The sequence below is a fragment of the Nothobranchius furzeri genome, chromosome 10, assembly GCF_043380555.1.
Source record: "Nothobranchius furzeri strain GRZ-AD chromosome 10, NfurGRZ-RIMD1, whole genome shotgun sequence".
Lineage (NCBI taxonomy): Eukaryota > Metazoa > Chordata > Actinopteri > Cyprinodontiformes > Nothobranchiidae > Nothobranchius > Nothobranchius furzeri.
In genome coordinates, this window is record NC_091750.1 from 33,597,318 (window position 1) to 33,621,254 (window position 23,937).

Below are 23,937 nucleotides of genomic sequence, written 5' to 3' on the forward strand. Positions count from 1 at the left end.
AAAAACATACATAAGTCACACTGGACTGTAAGTCGCATTCTGGGGAGAAATTTTATCATTTTTCTTACAAAATCTGAGACCAAGCATTTCACATTGCAAGACAAGTACCGGTAACAACAACAGAATAAACAACACAGGCGCAGCGGCGCGTCACGGTCTCCAGCAGAGGATGGCGGTGTTTCAAACCCTCCCAGCGGGACAGGGGACCTCATTCCTGGTCCGGAGTCAGCCCGCAGCAGCGCGGTATAGCCTACAGTCGCTCCGGAGTATAAGTCGCAGGACCGGCCAGACTATGAAAAACGTGTGACTTATAGTCTGGAAAATACGGTACTTCCTAAAACCAAACAGCAACAAAAATGTATAGGTGTGTTTTTTATGTTTATAGAAGCAGAGATCCACATGGTAGCACAAAAGAATGCAAAGTGTGAGTTAGCATTTTTGTTTCTTGAGCAAAACCAATGAATAAAGGTGATGATGGAAATTCTTTAATAACGTTCAGGAACGATGCAAACATGATGGATGCATCTGCTCGGAGGGTGAAACTAGAAGTTATTTTACCTGTATTAGTACTGTTTAGTGATTTTAATCCATGTAAGTCGCTTTGGACAAAAGTGTCTGCTAAATACATAAACATAAACGTGTGTGCATTGTGTAGCACTTAGCACGTTGTGGTGCACATGACAGTTGTTTTAACATACTGTGGGAACTGGATTCAGGTGGGGATTGTTTTACTTCAGTCTCAGCAGATCCACAGAGGAGGTCTGACGGAGTCATTCATGATTAAGCAACTGGCATCTTTTAAGCCTGCAGTGTGCGCACTAGCACAAGTAAGAGGACTGTGTTGATTTTCTTCTCCTCAAGTTTTCTCAGGTCCTCTTCAGTCCTGTCACTTTCCCTTGTTAATTGACAACATCAGAAAGCTCCAGGCATTTGAGACCTTGCCTGCTAACGCCTTCTCTTTCAGCTTGATGAACTGAGAGATGTTGACAAGACCTCACCATAATTTGGGGTAGATCATAACTCTTCATTATCTTGGCTGTTGGACACCCCAAAGTGGATCGCTTTCAGGCGACGAGCTCCAGCAGAGCTGTGCGGTATTGAGACATCTCCAAACATTAATTTGTGCTAAAGTGTTTGAAACTGGATTTGAAATCTGAAGAACGTGTCACTGTTTTATTTATTTATATGTTTAAAATAATGCCTGGAGGGCTTCTGCTGTTCTGAAAGGAAGTGCTGTAATGTGAGGTGTCGCTTAAAAAAACATTTTACGTGAGTTTTTTACTCTTTTAGAAAAGATGCAGCTCGGCTTGTAATATATGAAACTTGCTCTGATGGTATTCTGAATTTTATTAAACTGCCTGGGACATTTAACTCAGCACAATCGATCTGCATGTGCAGCAATAATTTTAAAACTTCTAAATATACTCAGTGGATTGATGCTGCCACTGGATGTTGCTGTTGCTGTAAACTGCTCAATCATAAAATAATCACACATTTGTTTTGGTGTTTCAGGAGGCGTACAGGGCCGAGAACGCATCTATAACACACGGGTCAGAGAAGCCTGTTAATGTGACCTGTTTTAGGGGATTCTATGACCAATGAGATCAAATATAAATAAGTTTTCAAAGTACCTGAAAAACAGGGATGAGAGGTTTGCTGAAATTTCAGTCAGTGGGTGATTTATTTGGCTTATTTTACCAGAAAATTAAAGCAATTAAACATCTGACAAGAAGCTAATGAGAGAACTACTGTTGAGATCTACTGTTTTGGGATACATTTTATTAGAGTTAGAAGAAATTCCTCAAGATTTTCCCAAAAAGTGACAAATTTACTAACTAACTAACTAACTAACTAACTAACTAACTAATTAAACAAAGCGCTGCACAGCAGAAATAAGCATAAAAAATATATATAAATAAATAAAATAAAAAATAAAAGCATATAAAACCATTTAAAACCAGCAAAAACATACAGATAAAATCCAGGTGGGGCAGCAAAAAGTGCAAAGCCAACAGTTAACGGGACTCTTCCTGAATAGAAGCTAAAGAGTTAAAGTGAGTTCTCAGCTGGCTCTTAAACTTGCCGAAATTTACATCAAGTCTAACATTTATGTTCATGTATTTAGAAGATACTTTAGAAAAAGTTTGAATGTTTTGTTCATTTGTCATTTTAGTTAACATTACATAAAATAAATCACAGTTGCAGTAGATGCTAATTTATTTGGAAGCTGAACATTTTGATGGATTTTAAAATATTCAAGTGGCAGTGTGTAGTTTCCTGGCACTAGGGGGGCAATACACACATTTGAGGGTAGTTTTATACCATATCACCGGGAATGTCGGTAGTTAAAAAAAAGAAAAACATTCCTGTAAATGTTGTTACCTGTGCAGCAGAAAGCACGCGACCTCGGCATGACTCCTCAGACTTTGATGGTCCTTTCCATCGAGAGAATGCGATGCTGATTGTAGTTTTAGGATCTGCTCAGGGTCCTGCCCTGCTACGGCAATACCGCTCGGCCAAAATATTTAGCGTCTCTTCTTTTCTTTCTCATATTTTTTGGAAAGAGTTCAGCAGTTTTGTTGTGTTTCTTACTGGCTAAATGTTTTTTAACATGGTAACGTAACTTCCTTAAGTCGTACGTCCAGCCAATCAGCTTGTGTGACGTCACTGACAGGCGCAGAACACCGAGCTGGCCAGAAGGAAACATGGCGTCTAAAATGGCATTCCCCAAAGTTGCTAAACCCACTCCCTATGTCGGGGGTCGGCAACCCGCGGCTCTGGAGCCGGATGCTGCTCTTCCATCCATCTGATGCGGCTCTCTGTGCTTGTAAAATAATGAATGGATATTTTTTTTAAAAAAGCTTTGTATTTTACTGCATTAATTTTACATCTGTATGCCAATTCTATGTAAAGATTGTCTGCGTAAACCTGAACAGGTCCAACCCGGTCTGACTGTGAGTCTGGGTTGACGCGTCACGCTTGTGCGTAATCATATCGGCGCTGTCTGAACTGAAGAGGATGTGAGATTCTGGGCTTCTCCTCAGACGGCTCCTGGATGTGTCGCCACATTGGAGACAGGAACGAGCGCTATTCAGCCAAAGTTTCGTAATCAGGGAACATTTTCTAAGTGACAAGTCTCGCTTCAGTCGGAGGAATCTTCCTGCATGCGCTCTGGTTCTGCGACGCGCTCCAAGCCCCTCTCCACATCTCCATCTCGTTGTGGACCTTATGTAGTACACGCTGACAGTGAGCTGCGCTGAGCAGTGTCCAGCTCAGATGTTCAGATGGGAATCTTTTCTTGGGTGATTTAGCTACATCTGCGATGTGCGTAGAATAAAGTGTCAGTTCGTCTGCATGCGTCGGGGTAATTCTTTCTGTTCTTTCTCCGTCAAAATAAACGGCCAAATACGGGAACTGTCCGGTCAACACAAGCCCTGCTTTTAACTGTTTTGTTTTCTTGTGAAAATTGTTGCAAAGACATATAATACAACTTAATTAACACCAGAGCCAGGAGCACTGCGCCGTTGTCTCTGTCACTGTAAATGAGGGAAAAACAAAATGATCGGATCCTTTTCTGACCTTCCCCACCTACAAAGTTTAATTACAACAATCAAACGTGACAGAGCCTGGATTTGTATACTGAACAGTCTTCCCGAAGTGCAGGAACCCCAGGGAGACAGCCGCCGGAGAAGCCCCAACCCCCCTCCCTAGAGGGGCGGAGGATTACCCCAGAGCTGCAACCAGCAGCCGCCAGAATCCTGGGAGATAACAACGGCAAGCCCCCAGGCCCGCCTGCAGCCACCTATCCCCCAAGCTCGCCAAGCTTGGAACAAGTTTTTCAACAGCTCGACTTAATTTTATTCATTTGGAACATTTCTTTAGATATTTCCAGAGATTAAAGGTAGAAACTACACGTTGTCTCTTTAACTCATTCGCTGCCACCTGTTTCCTGATCAGTAAAGCCCTTCGCTGCCAGCGTTTCTCACCGTTTTCACTGCTTTTTAAGAGTCACAGAACGTTGCGCGCTAGGATGACGTTGACACCAAAACAACCAAAACAAAGCGGAGACTCACCTCTTACATCAGGACGAATCCGCGCATTTCGAGCGTTATCCGTTCTTTCATAATCCGTTGTTGAATTGTGATCGGCAGAAGCTTTTCCTGTTCGCGCCTCACTTTTTTTACAGCGGCGGCCCAAAACGATCTCCTAACACATGGATGTTCTGCTTCCTGGTCACGTGACGTGTGACATATGCGGATGAAGATCGGCTTTAGAGCAGAGATGTTTGTTCTCTCGGTGTGGGGGCTTGTCCGACGCCCACACAGTAAAAAATGTGGCAGTGAACGGTTGGATTTGAAATGACGACTTTTGTCGTCAATGGCAGTGAATGAGTTAAGGTCAATTTTGCAAATACAATCACATAGTGATGTCTGAAGTGGCAAACGAGGAGAATAGATACAATAATGGAAAAGCAAAATTTCCAGTCAATTTATAATTTTGTTTCACTTTAAGAAATAGAATAATAACCCGTTTTATTGTAGTTTTAAATTATAACTGGGGAGAAACACATTCTAATGTCTAAATGAAGATACTCAACCGTTATAATTTAGGATGCTTATAGTCTTTATCCTCTGTTTCGTTAAAATAGGAAACAAAATAGAGACAAATTATGAAATAAGAACTTTTATTCATAATATATTCATACTTGTACACAAGTAAAATAAAATGCATATCTATGATTCCATTGCAATCTCCATGAACAAAATGACAGCATTTTTATTTATTTGTTTTTTGGGGAAATGCTGCCCATAGATCCTCTGTCATGAAAATAGAACTAAAAAGCAGGGAGGTAAAACATTTCTTATATAAACATGAAAAAAGAAACAGTATCCAACAAATGCATGGCTGAATAAATAACAAGGGGAGATTTGTTTTCTTCATGAAACAGACCAATCATTCTTTGTGTGCTTTCTGTCTTTTTCTGTCTCTCATTTCCCATATTTATTTTCTTATTTTTTGTTTTTGTCCGTTTTAGGTATTTATGTTTGTTTTTCTTCCAGTGGTCTGTCTAAGCAGTAAAAGCTTCACACGGGGAAAAAGGAGGAGTCTCCTAAGTGTAGCTTAGACACAGTACAGTTGAGTACATCGAGAACAAACAATTTTGGGCACCGATTCTTTATTTACATCAGATCTGTAGAGTTCTGTAAAAGGCATCCATTTTGTTTATTGTACTCTCACGTTTTCATCGTTTGTCTCCAGCAATGTTGGGTCAACGACGTGACTCCTCGCTTCTCAGTCACAGCCTGTTGTAGGTGTCCCTGGATCTTCAGTCTCATTGTCATTAGCATCAACATTCTTGAGTCCTTTGTGCAGACAGCTGTCAGGAGTCCTAGGATATGGATAGAGATATCCAGGTCATGGGAATGATGAGAAAGTGCAGCATTTGCAAAGTAGAGCCGTGGCCTTTGATGCATTGAGTGTCTGATTTGGGCTTTTTGGAACACTTCTTTTTCTTTTTAATTGAGGCTGTAGATGATTCTGGATTATCTATAAAGTCTGGCTTTAGGTTTTCCAAAGTCTTGTCCAGGTTATTGGACAAGGTTCCCAGTGGTCCGTCATTCTGCTTGATCTGGGTCTCGTTTTTTGTTCTTTCCTGCTGTTTGAATTTAGTCTTGGACATGTTCTCTTTTTCTTTCAGAGGGTTGTTAGTGATTTGGCGACTTTTCCCAGAAAGGATAGAGGACTTGTCGTTATCTCCAAGACAACACCAAGGAATGTTGTTTCCCAGGGGGATTTCCGTAGACAGGAACTTCCCAGACTGTGATTTGGAGCTGAAGAGACTGGTCTGGAGTTGAGGTGTTTCCACACATCCTTCCAAGTCCTCACTCTTCAATCGTTTCAGGTCCTTTCCAGCCAAGAACTCAGGGACACTGCACTCCAACTCAGAGCTGGAACCTTTGAAACGTTTGAACCATTCCCATAAGGTTCTCGCACGGCAATCACAGATCCACTGATTCCCATTCAAACGCAAATACTGGAGGGAGATTAGTGGGTTCATCGTCTCCCCAGTCAAAACTGTAAGGTTGTTGAAGAACAGGAACAAGGATTTGAGTCCACCAAGACTAGTAAAAGCTTTAGGTTCGACATAGATGATTCGATTCTGGTGCAGCAGCAGTCGGTCCAGATTGATTAAGCCTCGAAACATGTTGTCTGTTACTATCTTGATCTTGTTATTGTGCAGGTAGAGATAGGTGAGGTTCGCCAGGTCCAGAAACGTGCCATTATGTAGCGTTAGAATGTTATTGTCCTGCAAGTAAAGGTATTGCAGAGAAAACATTCCTCGGAATACCCCAACAGGCAGCTGCGATAGGCCACACCTGTGCAGGTGAAGGGTATGTAGCTTAGTTAGGCCCCGGAAGGCTGTTGGACTAATGGTTCGGAGGTTGCTGTTGTCTCCAATGTCCAGTTCCTCCAGTTTTCCCAAGCCATCAAAGGCTCCAGCTTCAATGTGGCTTATGTTGTTAGAGTAGAGCCAGAGAACCGTAAGATTGTGGCAAGAGCTGAAGCTAGTGGACCCGACCACCGTCAGCTTGTTACTCTGGAGAAATATCCGTTGGCTTCGAACAGGGATCTCCGTAGGGATGGAAAACAGTCCTTGTTGTTGGCATGCCACGGTGCGCCTGGGCTCACTGAAGCAAATGCACTTGGCAGGACAGCTGTCAGCTTGAGGCAGCAGGTTCAACCACATCACCAGGAATAGGAGTCGCCCCCCTACAGAGACACAAAAAGGACATCAGAAATGAGTAAGTAATGCGTTTGTAAGCCCAAATCACACAACTGTTAGTTTAGATGTTTTCAGAAGTCAGGAAATCAATTGTTCTATTAAAAACAGAGACTCAGAAAGCTGCTCAACCACCACTAGCAGACATGTTCAACCATGTTTCAATGCATCAGATGCAGGGAAATGCTTTGTTTGGCTTTGCTCATGGTAATCACCCTGCCTGGTCATATGGGACACTATTTAGCAAATGCCACAAACGTTGGATCTACACATAGAGCACAGCTAAGTTGGGTCTGATGTCACTCCCAAAGCCAGGTTCTGACATCTGAATGAAATGGAAAGCAGCGTAAGCATGAAGAAGGCAGCCTTTCACCAGATGAGCACTGGACCATCTCAAATGAGTGTCACGTCATTGAAAAGCGAAGCAACTCCGTGCCATTCTGTTACAGGAAGTGTGAGATTTAGCACGTTACAACCGAAGAGCTAATCCACTTTGTGATCATAATTTAAAGCACATTTTAGGTGTGATGTTATTTGGATCCAACGCTGCAGGGGTCTGCTCAGCTGTTAATTCGTTTTAAATTGGTGGATGGTTTTCTAATGGAATTAGCTTGATTTAATAAAGTAGACAAAACTAATGGTGTCCCGTGTTCTTCAGGTTGATATTGAACCTGCTGGTGGGAGTCGAAGGCCAAGAAACTGGATTTATCAAGTCAGGGTCTACAGCAGTTGCAGTTTTCCACGTATTTGATGCATTTCTCATTATTAGAATTCCCTTTTTCTAAAAATCTTTAACATTACGTGGGGTACATTTCCACAGGGTTTGACAATTAAACTCACTAACATTAATACCGGTCTTTTACACATAAGAAGAGGCTGAAATTAGCCTTGCATACTAAAATAATAATTAAATGTTTCAGTAATAAGCCCTTTTGCTCCACAGGCAAAGTAAAAGATGCCCTCGATGGATCTGACCTTAAAAATATATTCCTGTTGAGTTTAGCCTTGTGCCACCATTTCCCAAGTGAGCATTTTATTTATTTTATAATAAATAAATAAAAAATAATAATAATAATACATTAAACTTGTATTGCACTTTTTAGGTCGCTCAAAGATGCTTCACAAAAAATGCAATAAACACATAGTAAAACAACATGAAACATAGTAAACAGACCGGGGGATGCTGGGTTGATCTTAAGAGAAGGTCAATTTAAAGAAGTGGGTTTTAAGCTGTGACTTAAAAGTAGAAAGAGAGACGGCGTTCCTGAGGTTTAGTGGGAGAGAGTTCCGAAGTGTGGGGGCAGCGGCTGCATAGGCTCCATCCCCCATGGTGCCATGTTTTGTTTTAAAAGGGGAAAGGAGGTTGGAGTCGGCAGAACGGAGGTGCCGGGAAGGAGAATGGCGATGGAGAAGTTCCATCAGATATGATGGTACAAGGTTATTGAGGCATTTGTAAGTGATGAGGAGCAATAATGGATCTGGTATGTGTCATGGTCTGCGTTCTGCGTCTCCCTCATGTGTCTCCTTGTGTTCCCCAACCCCTCCAGGTGTCCCTCTAGGATCTCCCTCATGTGTACCCAAGCTTCCTGTGCCCCTTTTTGTCCCCAGCTCCCTCCCAGTCTCCCTCAGGTCTCCCCTAGTCACCCCTCTGTAGTTGTTCCATAGGTTCAGCTTTTCATTGTATTAGTCTCCTTTAGTGTGTGTTTCCTTCCCCACTTGTTAATTAGTCTCCCTCACTCCTCAGGTCATTAGTTATTTATTCTTTGGTTCTCCTGTGCCCTTAGTCTTTTAGGTTTATTTATTTAGAGATTCACAGGTTATGGTTTATTCCCTCCTCTGCTTGCTTTCCCCTTCCCATTTAGTTCATTGATCTCACCAGTCTCCCCTCAGTTCTCTCTTCCCACGCACCTGCTCCTCGCCTCCCAGTCACCCAGTCCCTGTGTATATGACCCTGTCTGCATTACAGTGTTTTGTCGGTCCATTGATGTTTGTCAGCATGCTTGGTCGTCCCCCCCCACCCCCCCACCCCCCACCCCCCACCCACCCACCCCTTTCTAGGTCTCTAGGTCTCTGCTCATGAGTGAGCTTTAGGTTTTTGTCTTTCAGTTTAGATATCAGGTTTGGCTTCCTGCCTTTTGGATGTTTTGTTCCCCATCCAAATAAAAGGGATTTTACTTTTACAAATCGCTCCTGCCTCGTGTCGTCTGGTGTTCTGCATCTCGGGTCCTAACCTCCTCCTACTCACATTGTGACAGAATGGAAATGGGAGCCAGTGAAGTTGTTCCAGTACTGGAGTTATGCGATCCCTGGAGTGAGTGTGGGTGAGTAAACGTGCTGCTATGAAGGCAAAGATGGGTGTCTGGGCAGTGGAGTCCGTGAGGGATGGACGGAGACGGGCAATGTTGTGGAGGTGGAAGAACGATACCCTGTGGATGTTGTTGATGTGGGACTTGAAGGAAAGGGAGGAGTCAAAGATGACGCCAAGATTACAGACTGTAGAGGAGGGAGTCACTGTGAGACCGTCAATTTGTAGAGAAATATTTCGAACTGAGGGTAGGAGAGATTTGTGACAAGTTATAATGAGGTCTGTTTTGGATGAAGCAGTCGTGGTGATGAAGATAAATCTCATCCTATTTTAAATAACTGGATACTTAAAGCCACTTGTGACAAGCTCATACAGAAAGAGTGGGAGACGACAAGCCCAGAAAAATATTATATTTTGGTTGGAATTCCATGTAGGTCACAATAAAAAAGCTTTATGCATAAAAAATCTCGTCAGTTAAAGAGGACACAGAAGACATAACCCATACACGTTTATGTGCTAAAGAGGAGCCCCAGCTTGGGTTTCTGGTTGGGAAACATGTGAGAGCAATATTTGACATAATTGTAATTGGCAACGTTACATACGTGTTAGTTTGTGTCATGGCTCCAACTTAATGTTCAGAAGCAGCTTTTTGAGCCAAAACATAAACGATGAAAAACTGAAAGTTCTGAATCCAACAGTTTCCATTGGTTGGCTAAGACCATGCTTTTAATTTCCAAGAGCAGCATGAAGCGAAGCGCTACAAGATGCAGAGTGGCACCCAGAGGAAGGCTTGTAAAGATTCTTGTGTTTACCCTGAAGGCATCCATGTTTGGAAAAAAATTTAAACACCACATTTGCTCACATTAATTATATCTGCTTGTCCTCTGTCATGGTTCAAACGAGCTTCCCAAACGCGAACTGAAATGAGCTGAATAACCATACAGGAAGGATCCCTGCTGGCATTATACACCGCTGAGTGAAAAACGAAGGTTATCTCTTACTGCTGCATGCTTCATGCAGAGATAAAGGTGTCAGCGTGTCATAAGCATGCCTGGCCTCATCACATAATGGCAGCTACCCTCCAAATCTCCGAATCCTCTTCAGCTCCTATCCTTACTGAAGATTTCCAATTTCTACTCCCATAGACATGTAAGGAACCCAGGGTTGCAGGCATGACAGGTAGTGAGTGTGCGGAAAAATTCATGAGCTTTACTCATCCCTCCCCACATCCCTACACGCCCTCCCCTCATTCCCCTGCAATGTGTTGTGGTGCAGCTCATCTCTGGACCTTGTTAAACGGAGCTCTGGTGTGGCCTGACAGCAGCCCTCTGCTGCACTTTCCTTCCAACCTCCCCGCTCAGCCGTCAGACTGCCACCGGAAAGCTGTCAAGACTTTCCTCTCTTTCTGCATCGCAGCACTTTTCCCTCAGCACTGCCTAACAATAGCATTATTTTACCTCACAGCACGCTTCGTGTATCTTCTCTGCCGCCTTCAGCCCCCCCCCCCCCCCCCCTTACATTCTGCTGTCTGTTCATTAACGGCTATTTCCACCCACACACTACACGTCGCAGCACAGTTTCCTCTGCTCTCAGCATAATATGTCATGTCTTTGTTAGCATCTGTTGAATTACATTTTCAAATGTCATCAACCTTCTGCCAGTATTTCGTTCTACCTCTGAAGTGCATCTTTAAATTTGCATCACACTGATGATGCTACCAGGCGACGCAAGAGTAGATCTGTCAGACATGACATCTTGACTTTGTAAATTTCGTTTTACAGAATCACATCCCTTTCATCTCTCACAAGACTCAAAATTTACTATGTTGCCTCTTCATTCAAATCAACACTTATTATTGATTTTATATTACCTAAATACACAAGGAATTGTCTAAAGCAGACAAATAATATTTATTTTACGGTTTCCAATCATTTCCTTGAGTCCAAACACTGTTCGAAGCTGTGCATTCCCTCTTTTATCCTCTGTCAGGCTTTTTTTTCCTTAAAAATCATTATGTACCATCCGCAATCTCATTGTGTTCAGAAGCAGGCAGGTATTCATTTATTTAAGTTTACGTCCATAACCTTTCCTCCACCACAGCAGTATTAGAATAATCTGTACATCCCATTGCCTGGCTAATTCAGTTAGACAAAAAAGTGTGCTGAACGTTATTTAAATAATTAAGGATGTTTTAGTAATTGGTCCTGGTGAAAGAAAAAGACAAAATAGTTTAAAACTGTTTTCGCATTAGAAAGTTATGGTACTTTATATGTTAAGACTCTATAAAAACATCAGATTATCATAAAATCAGATTATGACATTTGATTTCTCAAAGCTCTGTTCATCTTGGTTTGGGGTTAGGGTTAGCATTCTTATTAATATGAAATAAACAGAACCAGTTGAAGCACACAGACAACATCTTTGTGGGGCAGCAGTAGCTCAACAGGTTGAGCGGGTTGTCCAGTAATCAGAAGGTTGCAGGTTCGATCTCGGCTCCAGACAGAGAATTCTGCTGTTGTGTCCTTGGGCAAGACACTTAACCCACGTTGCCTGCTGGTGGTGGTCGGAGGGACCGGTGGCACCAGTGCTCGGCAGCCTTGCCTCTGTCAGTGCGCCCCAGGCCAGCTGTGGCTACACCGTAGCTCATCCCCACCAATGTGTGAATGTGTGTGTGTGAATGGATGAATGATACACTGTAGTGTAAAGCGCTTTGGAGTCCTGACTCTGAGAGGCGCTATACAAGTGCGGGTCATTTATCATTTAAGAGTCACTGTTTAACTAAGTCTAAAGAACACAAGTGTTTGGCATCTTTCTGGAAGAAACAGAACAATTCTGCCCCTCAAAGCTAAAGCTTGACCAGCAGAGAAGGAAAAAGCCATGTGCAAATCCATACGGTTGGCTAATAAATGCTATGAGTCATGATTCACACACATGGGTATCAAATCTATGTGCACACAGATGGAATGGTCTGTCTTTTGGCGTTGCAAATTTCTCTTTACTCTTTTGGGTAGACTGAAATCATGTGCCTTGGTCTGGGAAGAACAAGGGTGATCTCCCCAGAACAATAAAGTGCAGAACAACTGTGCTAAAAAGACATTGCACTGAGTTCCACAAGTGATGATTGTCTGATCAATCAATGGTCTGATCAACTGGCTCCACTTGGGACCTTGGTTAAAGTGGTATCAAAAACAGTATAAGTGTTATACCTAAAATAGAAAACCATAAAAACCTGAGCAGAGTCCAGCCTTGTAATTCTCCAACATGTAATGGAAAAGGGCCATCTGGGTTCTTTCAGGCAAGGCTTTTATTGCACACACAGGGACAAGCAACGCTGTTATCAACACTAGAAACAGGTCATCTGTTAGCACAGCTGGGGACACAATCTACACCTTCCATCTTTTCACCACTGGTTGTGTTACGATGCAGCTGAACCCATAAAACAGAGGAGAACGCACAACACAGTTTATTTCTACTAATTCGGATTCTTTGATAAAAACTCGCTGACATCCTACCATTTCCATCTGCCTATTTGTGGTCGTGTCGCGGGCAGCCTAAGCAGAGAGGCCCAGACTTGCCTCTTCCCAACCACTTGGGCCAGCTCCTCTGAGGAAATCCCAAGGTGTTACCAGGTCAGCCGAAAGACAAAGTCCCTCCAGCGTGTCCTGGGTCTTCCTTTAGGTCTCGTCTCAGCTGTACGTGCCCAGAAAACCTCACCAGTGTGCCTGAGCCACCTCAATTGGCTCTTCTTGATGCGGAGGAGCAGCCCTTCCCAGATGACCAAGCTTCTCACCTCATCTCTAAGGGAGAACCCTGACACCCTCTGGAGAATAACTTGTTTCCGTCTCGGCATTCTAATTTTTACAGTCGCTACCCAAAACTCTTGACCATAAATGTGGATTGGAACGTAGATCGACTGGCAAATCATGAGCTTAGCCTTCCGGCTCAGGTCTCTCTTCACCACGACTGTTGGGTACAACAGCCGCATTACTGCAGACACAGAATCAATCCGCCTGTCCATTTCCCATTACATCATTCCCTCCCTCGGTCAATGTGTTATTCATTTAGATGCGTTACTTTTTGTAAGGGGGTTCCTCTGCAAAGGTGATCAGATTCATGGGGTGAAACTGTTAAGCCTGTTCTCGTTTAGGTGATCAAGTGTAGTTTAGACTTGCACCATGATGATGGTATTACATTATTTTTCCAACTCCATTCATCCATTCACTCTTAAGCAGAGGTCCTCAGCTACCTCCACTAGACCACTGAGGAACCTCAAGTCTTTCTCAGGCCATTTCTGGAAGTCCAAAGTCCAGAAGGCATCTTCGTTTGATACTTGTACCCCTCAAAGAGCTGAGCTCTTCACAATTTCTTCTCCAGTGTCAAATGTGATATTTTGAGAAAGAATAGTGGCAGAACAAGCCATACAACAGAAGTGTCCTTGCAAATAGCTACATCAGCAACACTGTGCTTGGTCCAGTTGTAGCAGTGTCACTAAAGAAGCCAGAGTGCATAATCTGTTGTTGAAAAACCATTAAAATGTCAACATGAGTGGAATGAGTGGGTGCAGACAGCTTTGTTTACTCATCAGCGCATCACTTAGCCAGATTCATCACTCATTTGCATATGTCCCTGGCATGTTTGGTGGTTTATACAAATGCTTGATGCTCCTTTGCCTTACAGTTAAAATGCAACATGAATCCAAGCCCACAGCAAACACAGGGGCTATGTTGGGTCAGCACATTCAGTGTGTCTTTGGTTCATCGCGGTTGCTTTACTTTGAGGGGCTGAGGATTGGGCAGACAGCTAACATGTCTTGTCCCCTTGACCCAGAGTGGAAGTGAAGTCTGTCAGAGATGAATCAAGGTGGTGTTCCAGAGGGACCTCATGGCCTCCTTCTGAAATTATACATTATTGTGTTGCTCAGAGGCATGCCACCATAATTCCTTTCTTTGAGGTCATGTATCTTGTGTGAATCCATCCGTGCATACATAAATTGTTTTTATATTAGGCTGAAATGGGAGACTGAGAAAATGCTTAAGCTATGATAGTTGTAAGAAACTCAACTGAAGCAAAATCAGTGCAGCTGTAAATAACTTTGAGTTGAGAGAAGAAAAAGCGATGACACCCACAAAGTTACCATGAAGAAATGCACACAAACTACAGATACACTCTACCACCAAGAAGTCTTTTAAATTTGTGTTGTTTTGAATTTTTTTATTTTTTTATTTTTTTATTACCATTGCAAAATTCTAGCTAAACACTCTGGACACTACACCATGTCTTAATTCCACGGTGGGCATACACTCGTTATGTCTAAACATCTGCTGTGGTCTTGAGTACGAACGAATCCCTTTTAGAGTCGTTTTCAGTGGAAAAAAGTTCTGGCACTCCTGAACGCAGCAAAAGCAACACTTTCTTTTGTAGTTGTGAGCCAAGATTGATGAGTCCATGAATGCAACTTTTGCATTGTGACATCGATTCGTGTGGCTTTTCCTGATCCGAGCTTTGCCCCATTTATTTTATTTGCTGGTTTATGCAGGAAATATAGGTAGAAGACAATTATTATGTTAAGTATTCATTTGAAACTCAGCATTACGTATTTTATTTCAAAAGAAGAATTATGCATTTCTCAGTGAACCTCCACTTTAATATCACATTCCTGGTTTACTAAACTTTTATTTTAATAATTACATTCCAAGTGATTTGATTTCTAACTATACAGCTACAGCTCCAAATACTGGAATATGTACTAAACACAAATGTGAAAACGCAAGATCAAGTAAATGCTTATTTATTACTGAAATCTGATGCCTTTTTTGTCTATTCAAAACTTTTTAAGTGCACAAAAATGTGGAGTTCTTGATCATGCTTTGGAAAAAGGAAGATTTACAAGGTACCCCACAGACATAGGCATGGCAGACCAGGATACTATTCCATTAAAGTCTGCTTTGTAGAAATGTTTTTCCTCCAAAAGGCAGTGGAAACATTTATTCTATGGTAAAAAAGAAAAAAAGAAAAAAAACAGATATATTCATTACCAATAGTTTGCAAGGCATTGTGATGTGAAAAAACTTCACATTTCTATTGCACCAGAAATTGCTCCATTACAGAACATTTTTCAATTTTCAACATCATTTGTAGAGAAGCTAATCTTACTTTTAGAAGATGTAACTTTAATGGATGTAACCCAAAGACTCAAATTCAGCCAAAACAGAGCAGTTAAACGTTTAAAGCCTAGGGGACTGTCTTGGTGAGAGCTATAGGAGCTCCTCTTCTTGTCTGTGGATTTCATCTCCTGTCCTCAGAATGACAATTAGTGCAGCCCAACAGAAGTTCATGAATCCAAAAACCAATGTCTATGCAAGGTACAGGCAAGGTCATACACAGGCAGGCAGAAGTCAGTAGTACTTATCAGGGGGTAGAGCAGGAATCGGTAGTCAAAGTTCAGAGCCGAGATCGGGGTCCAGATGACAGATGGGCAAAATAATCCGTGAGGGGCAAGGCAGGCAGAATCCGTGGACAGAAAACGTGGTAAAAAAATCAGAAAAGGGCTTGGCTGAAAAATATCGCTGAAGTCTCTACTGGCACAAGGCTGTGTCGATCATCTGGCAGGGAGACAGCCTGAGCTTTGCTTAAAAAGAGGAGCGCACAGGTGCAGCAGGGAAACAATCATGCAGGGCTCAGGTGTGTGAAGCTGATTAGTATCAGGAGGACTTGCAGAAACAAACATGACAGGCATGGCAGAACATTGGAATCATTACAGTAACGTTCCTTTGATTTAACTCTTCGTTATAACATTTAACTTTGACTTCTACTACTTAAAGTTATGGCCCAGACTTGTGAACATAATTAATGCCATTCAGGAACGTCCACCCAGATAACATGTGTCTATTCAAGGATTTAGAGATCAAAGATCCTGGACGAGCCCCCGTTTGTTACATCCTAGGCTCTCTGGGGGGCCTCATGACTCTGGCTGAAGTTAAAATTCACATAACAAATTTATTTACAATAAATAAGAAACATAAATGAACATAAGACAACTCAACTCAACTTCATTTCTATGAATGCATTTACGCAATTCTCAATGACCAAAGTGCTGAAACCTTTTCTCTCCACACACACACACAGGAAGGGAGAAACAGAGGACTGAATTTAAACACAAAAATACATAAATGACCCAAGGCTGTAACACTTGATTTGGTGTTTATTTTCATATTTTTACTCTGAGAAAAAAAGTATGTTTCTATATCTCTGAATTGACCTGGTAATTTGTAACCCACTTCCCCGAGGACGGTCCTCAGAACAAACCCACAGACAGCACACAAAGACAGATTTGTGCCTGTCCCTACAAAATTAATGAACCAGATGCTATGATCTTAAATAAAGATGCACCCATCAGATCAAACAGTTTATTTAGGACACGGCGGACCAAAGACTTAAGCTGGAGTCTCCCAGCTAGGGGCGTCAGTGATGACTTCGGCACAAAGACGAGGACACAATTAAAAGACGAGCGGGAGGGACAGATGAGGTCCTGTTTGACACACATCTGACAGAGCCCTTGCCCAAGCAGATGGCTCATGAATAACTGAAGGAACCGGAGGTCGGCAGGCAGAAGGAAAACCACAGCCTGGCAAATGTGTGTGGATGTGGAATAAAGGAGGTCTGCAGAGATGTACATGTGTGAGCCTGAACATACATGAAAGCCTCATCTGGCCTCAGAGGAAAGACAAATCAATACAGAGAATACAACTGGCTCTGCATAACTGCAGAAAGCATCTGGGTGGTCATGTCAAACTGCTAGGAAGTGACGGGAGGAACAATAGGCAGCGGGCTGCTCAAGTCCTGACAGCGAGAGAATGAGCTCGCAATCAGAAGGGTGTCAGATCGAATTCCTTCTTGAATGCCACGCAATTGGATGGGAAAGTGAAGGTGAGGAGTTCTCTCTTTCAACAACTAACATCAAATTACCATCGACCCTTCAATGATGTACTGACCTCCAAGCTGCTCATCAGCACTCAGCAGAGTATCACTCAAGATGCGTCGTACCCAACATTTACAAGCTACCATTGCTGTGTTGAGAGGAACACGATAAACAAAAGCGCTCAGGCGTAGTAGTAACCACAAGTGGTTACTTTGGTCAGAAATACAGGGATCTTTTAATACCTGAATAACTATATCCTAATTATAATAATTATGAGAGAAGCCAGTTGAGGTGGCTCGAGCATCCAGTTAGGATGCCTTCTGGATGCCTCCCTGGTGAGGTTTTCTGGGCACATCCTACCGGGAGAAGGAAGACCCAGGACGTAATGGCAGGACGATTTTTCTCAGCTGGCCAGGGAACACCTTAAGACTTCCCAGGAGGAGCTGATCCAAGTGGCTGGGGAGTGTGAAGTCTGGGCCTCCCTGCTTAGGCGACCCAGAGAGATAGACGAATGCTACAATAAAAAATAAATAAAAAGAACATTTGTCATAGATTTCCTCATCTGTCATTAAACGTTCGGTGTGACATCTGCAATTTGGGAAACCAGGAAATTGAAAATTACTCCAGAGTGATGTTTACAAGCTGGTCTTCTAACAGGGAACCTTTGTTCTGCTAAGATGGGTAGAAACATCACCGAGAGACAAAAAGTTCTGGGCTACAGTGGCGTAGTTGTTAAAGTTGTTGTCTTGCAGCAAGGAGGTCGCGGGTTCACATCCCAGCCTGTTCTCTGTGTGCATGGATGGGTTCTCTCCGGGTTCTCCCGCTTCATTCTGCAGTCCAAAAATGTGACTGTTAGGTTGATTGGTCTTTCTAACTTGTCCTTAGGTGTGTGTGTGTGTGTGTGTGTGTGTGTGTGTGTGTGTGTGGGTGGATGGACAAACGGTTCTGGAACAGCCAGAGTGGGGTTTCACAGTGCAAAGATTTTACCTCATGAACCTAAAGTTTCTCACAATCTAAACGAGCATTTATTACCTTTACTTGAAGCATTAACATGAAATACATTTCAAATAAACTAATAATATTTGTGTTAAATGATTTGTCTCATCTCATAATTGGAGTCACAAATATTGATCAGGAAAAATCAAGTCAACAATTTCTGCACAGAAGAGAACGCATGGGGCAGGATGACTATAAAAAATCTTACAATCCATCTAAAGATTGCATTCTTGCAGATAGCAATCAATTGAACTGCTAATATGGTAATTGTTTCTTATATAATACATTCATAATGACTCAAACATAGTTAGGTTTGCCTCAGTACCAGCAAAGTGGATTAATCACCATGTAGCAGCAGAGTGAAACTCAATTAGGAGACAAAACTGGCATTTTAGTCGCAGCTCTATCGTACAGCTGGCAGCAAACCAAGAGGTTCTCCTAGTTTTAGCTGCAGTTTACCACCAGATGTCTCGTGGAATTCTCTGGGAATCAAGCCTGCCCTTTTTTGCAGCATGGCTCAAATCCAGCTTTGAGCCCACCTCCAAGAGTCACAGACACGAGTGCATGTTTGCATGTGAAACCATGTAAAATGCACCACATGAATATGAAGGTAATAATGCAGGCTCAACCAAGGCTTAGTGTGCGGGGGTGTAGAGATGCTCTCCTCAAGCCAACGAAGGCCATCGACTCCGAATGCCCTACTTTAGATTTTGTGCCCGTCAGTGATGGAGCCAAGAATTTTTAGCAAGTGCAAAAGGTTCAATCTTATCCACACATGGCTGAGAAGAGCATACACGAGGCTGGCTGCCACAGCGCATGCCCTGTGCCGTTAAGGGTTTCTGGGCTCTCAGGCAGGTTGTAGCACAGGTGTTACGGCATCCATATTTGTTTTAATAACTCATAAAGCTACTGGGCAGTTATCTTTCCACTCGGGTATCAAGTTGAACCAATAAACTATATCAAGTCTTTAAAATACGGCAACATATGTCAATATAACTTAATGCATCTGCTCAGAAGAACAACACAAAGAGTATCTCCACACATCCATAGAGTTACAATGGAACAGATTCAGCAGCAGGTGTTATGTAAAAATCATGATATTAAAGGAAATGTATTATCTTATGTTTATGTTTATTTGTTTAGCAGACGCTTTTATCTAAAGCGACTTACAATCTATAACCTATAGGGCATGTTGTGATCTGTGGGGGAAACCGGAGTACCCGGAGGAAACCCACGCATGCATGGGGAGAACACGCAACTCCACGCAGAACGGCTGCAGCAGAGTTTTGAACCTGCAACCTTCGCGCTGCGAGGCAACGGTGCTAACAACTGCACCGCCACGCAGCCCCTCTGTAATGTGTCTATTTTTTAAAATTCAGTAATTTTTTATTGTATTCTTTTTTTTTGGGGGGGGGGGGGGGGGGGGGGGGGTAAATCAGCACATTGTGAAATACTTTGATGCTCATGGGCTGTTCCTCAGTCAGGAAACATTTCTCCTACCAATACAACAGTGATAAAGAGTTCCGACAGACCAAATGCCAACAGCTGAAAGTCTTTTGTTCACAAAGTTTGGCTCAAACTATGAGAGAAACCCCCACCCCCTTAGTTTTCACTGGAAATATGATTTACTGGTGAACAGAAATGTGACACCTGGCCATTTGGTATTTTGGAGTTTTGGCACAAACGCTTTGGTTGCAGCAGCGTGGAGCATCAAAAAAGCATCAAAAGGCATGGATTACCAGCAGTGGTGTGCAGTCAGAGAAGGGTGCTGGTGGATCATACTCGATACACACCAATGCAGTGTAAACAAACAACAATACACACCAGCGCTGTTCCTACCCTTCTGGAGCTAATGCGACGGCCGGATCGGGGTGCTGGCGGTTCAGGGGCCACAAAGAAAGGCCCACCTTCTTTGTGGCCCCTGAACCGCCAGCATCGCCTATTGAGTACTGCTGGTCTAAGGAATTTACTGACTGTGTTTGGCATACCATATTAAGTGTTCTGAGCGGCCATGAATACGCAGTGAAACAGCACGGAGGGAGGCAGACAGTAACCTGCCCCACTGATGGGGCAGTGCTGAGCACCATAGACACCGGACCTCGCTTCAGGCCCTTGAACACACCATGCAGGGGTGTGGCGCTGACAGGTGTGCAACGGTGCTGGGACTAAAGGGAGAATTATAGCTCAAAACTGAAGGATTTATTTAAACTGGATTTTCAGTCAAAACAGGAGATTTTAGAGGATAATGTTTACCACAGAGTGATGGAAATATTAGGTGCATGGACTTCATGAAGACATAAAGGTAAGTTTAAGTTTTCCAGTGTAATGAGAGAGCTCTGACCAGAGAAATTATTACATTTTTTAGTCAAATTTGCCCCAAAAATAAATGTAATTTTGCATTTCTTCCTAGAATATTGTTGAATAGTAATTAGTTAATTAAAGCAGAACTAAAAGGTTTTAAAACAACTAAATATTTCATTCAAGGTCAAAATGAAAATCCAAGCTTTTATTTTGGGATGATATATTTGTAAGTTCGAGTCCAGAGCAGTCGGTGCCTCCCCTGTCACGGACCTGACCGAACGTCACTGATAACCAGCACTCTCTGTCTTTAAGCTGGGCATGGATGTGTTTCGGCTAAATGTCATCATCAGCATATTTACAGATTAGAGACTGAAAGACACATAACTCTATTCCACTACACGAGTAATGCAGCTAGGCTCAGCAGAACTCTACCCGGTTAGGAGGGATTTCATTAAAATTAATTTCAAATGAGTTTATTTATTTAGCGCCAAATCACAATGAGTTGTCTCAAGGCACATCACAAGGTAAAACGTTCCAATTTAGTCGAGTTCATTATGCCAATTAGTTAAGTTTCCTACATAAGGAACCCAGCAGGTCGCATCGGGTCACTGACTAGTGTCAGACTCTTTACAGCAATCCTCATACTAAGCAAGCATGCAGCGACAGTGGAGAGGGGAACTCCCTTTTACAGGAAGGAACTCCAGACCCCCACTGTTGTCATCCTGCAACATTTATGTTCACAAACGGGCTAAAACAGCTCAAATGAAAGCTGCCTGAACATTTAAGCAGCGAAACGGTACACAAGGTAGAGTTAGCACCACTTACTATTTTAGAATCTCAGCTTTATTACCATATGCACAGTGAAGACGTATACTTCCCTACAGGGATGAGCCGGATAAAGCATTTTTGATGAATACGAGCATGAAACGACTAAAACTTGTAAATATCTGTAACCGTGCTGAAGGAAAATCCTCATTGGGTAACTGACTGTCTTCACGCTCTTTGATTGGCCAGCCACATAGAGCGCCCGCCCCTCCCTACACACAAAACTCTGCAGCTGGGAGCTCAGTCCGTCCGCCCCATCCACGCACACACACACAGACAGTAAAGGATCTCTCTGTGCTTGCTTCACTGTTGCTCACGTTTCTTCGGTGCTCCCTAGGTTTTCTTCAGCTCGCCTCTTTTTTGGTTGAATATTTAAAGTTACTTTTTTCGTAACGTACGTGGTGCATTTGACAAGACAGAGCTGAAAACGGCTCGTGCATGCGTCTGTCACTGCCTCCGCTCCACTCTGGTTCTCTCTCTCTCTCTCTCTCTCTCTCTCTCTCTCTCTCTCTCTCTCTCTCTCTCTCTGTATAAATTCATGCACTTAAACATTAATGTTCTGATTTTACTGAAAAACTTGTTCTGTAATGGTTCCTTTACTATTGTGATCATAATTATTTAATCTCTATTCTGAGGCTGCTCTGTAAATAGTTTGCAAATAAACAATACACATAGCAACTTCTGATCAATCCATTTTAATTTCAGACTTAAAATTATGTATTGATGTAAACCACACCCATTTATGGGTTAGGCCACGCCCACTCCGAGTACATATACAGATTCAGATCATTTAGATGGTTGAACAGATGCAGATACAGATAGTGGTGTACTCGCTCATCCCTACTTCCCCACACATTAAAATTCTTACTTTGCAGTCTGTACTGGATGTCACAAAAGTACATACTTTGGAGGATAAGATATGTAAACAGTAGTACACTTTTACATTTACCACTCTCAAACTAGCTGTAACTCATCAGTTTGTGCTAACTAATCTCCGTTCCTCCAAACTCAGACCATTCAACGAGCTACTGACAGTTAAGATATGAGTTTTTAATAATGTTTCCAAGTAAATACACTCCAAACATTCTGAACAGTTTCAGAAAGAGAAGTGAGAAGCCCCAGCTTCTGATCATCTCACTAGGAAACAATTCTAGTGAGTGGGCTTGTCATAGCGGGGCAACCCTCGGAGACATGGCAAAGTAGCAAAACGTGCTCTGTACCTGACACAGACGCAACACAAAAATGGAGGACATGGTCGTGACATAGAATGTTTGACATGGACCTGGCTGGAACATTCTGCTCAGTCTGCCTCATTTTGTCAGACTCTCAAAAGGAAAGACCCAGAAAAGGCTGCAGGCAAGGCGAAACACTCTGGAGCAATCGGTGTCCACCCAGTGGCGTGTCCGCATCTTTTAAAATTGGGTGGCCCAGATGAGGCACAACTTTGTGCATCGGTGGCACCAATGGTTATGATTTTTTGTTTTACCCCCAAGCCTTTTGTGGACAATGAAAAGCCTATTTAAAGGTAAATTAGTGTGGTGGCACCTGGGGTGGCCAATCCGATTCCAAGGGTGGCATTTGCTACCCCAGGCCACTCCCTGGACATGCCCCTGTGTCCACCCCTAACCAATCAGTGACCAACAACCTTCTGATGTAGCATTTTTGGCCCGGCTTGGCACGCTCTGAACTACATGGAAGCTGGTCCAAAAAAGGTGGCAGTAACACGACACCTGTTACCAGGGGAAATGCCTTGGAAGGGCCATTTGATACAAACAGGTCAGAAACACATCTCAGCCAATCTGAAGCAGATCAGGCAACCAACCCAGAAAAGACAAATCTGTGCGCAGCACAACCAACCAAAGTCCAATTAGTAGGACTAAAACATATTATACACCATCTCCAGAAAAAAAAAATGCTCTGAATTGTCAAAAAGTCACAATTTGGGGGAAGGCAGCAGTGAAAGCAACTCTATTTTTGCTTTTATGGCTCATGATGTTCCACCCAGTTTTTCAGTTTAACTTGTATTTTCTATTTAGTCTTGCGGGGCAATGAATACGATGACTCAAATGTGACGCACGTCCAAATTTCAGCTGACTTTCAGTTAAACAGTTTTATGGTGTTTCCTTGCTTTATTCAGTTACGTTTAAAATACTAAAATGAGTTGTTGACTTTGTAAATAAGACCCATTTAAAATGTGGGACATGTTAACTTGAGAGATGATGGAAAAGGTATAAAAAGTCATGTGCAGTCACACACAGCATTTTTAAAAAAGTATGATTTGGGCTGCATGGAGGCGCAGTTGTTAGCACTGTTGCCTCACAGCACGAAGGTTGCAGGTTCGAAACTCGGCTGCGGCCATTCTGCGTGGAGTTGCGTGTTCTCCCCATGCATGCGTGGGTTTCCTCCGGGTACTCCGGTTTCCCCCACGGACCACAACATGCCCTATAGGTTATAAATTGTAAGTCGCTTTGGATAAAAGCGTCTGCTAAATAAATACACATAAACATACCGTAAATCCTCTAATATTAGCCTGTATTCAATTAACGGCCGGGTATCACATTTGGGCCGGTGTCTGAGTCGGCGGAGGTGAATAATGGCCATTTTTTTATTGTGGCCGGGTGGAATGTGGTAACAAGCAAGTACCACAGGGGGGCGGTTGTGTCATCCGTCTCACTTTTGATTTGCCAGTGATAGACCGCGAGGGTAACTTTAACCGTGCGGAGACGAAGAGGAGGCAAAAATTTGATATTAAGTTCAAAGAGAACGTGCTGATTATGCTGCAGAACACTCTGGGGAGCAGTAGCAGGGGTT

The 23,937-nt window shown here is 42.8% G+C and overlaps 1 protein-coding gene across 2 annotated transcripts in view; it reads right to left on the reverse strand.

Moving 5' to 3' along the window:
- Nucleotides 1-4,667: 4,667 nt before the first annotated feature.
- rtn4r (reticulon 4 receptor) overlaps nt 4,668-23,937 on the reverse strand; it is a 75,549-nt gene continuing 56,279 nt past the window's right edge. For both annotated transcript variants that reach the window (XM_015960562.3, XM_070555550.1), the window contains exon 2: nt 4,668-6,771. In XM_015960562.3, the coding sequence (XP_015816048.3) occupies nt 5,390-6,771 (1,382 nt within the window). In that variant the 3' untranslated portion in view covers nt 4,668-5,389. The remainder of the gene's footprint in view (nt 6,772-23,937) is intronic.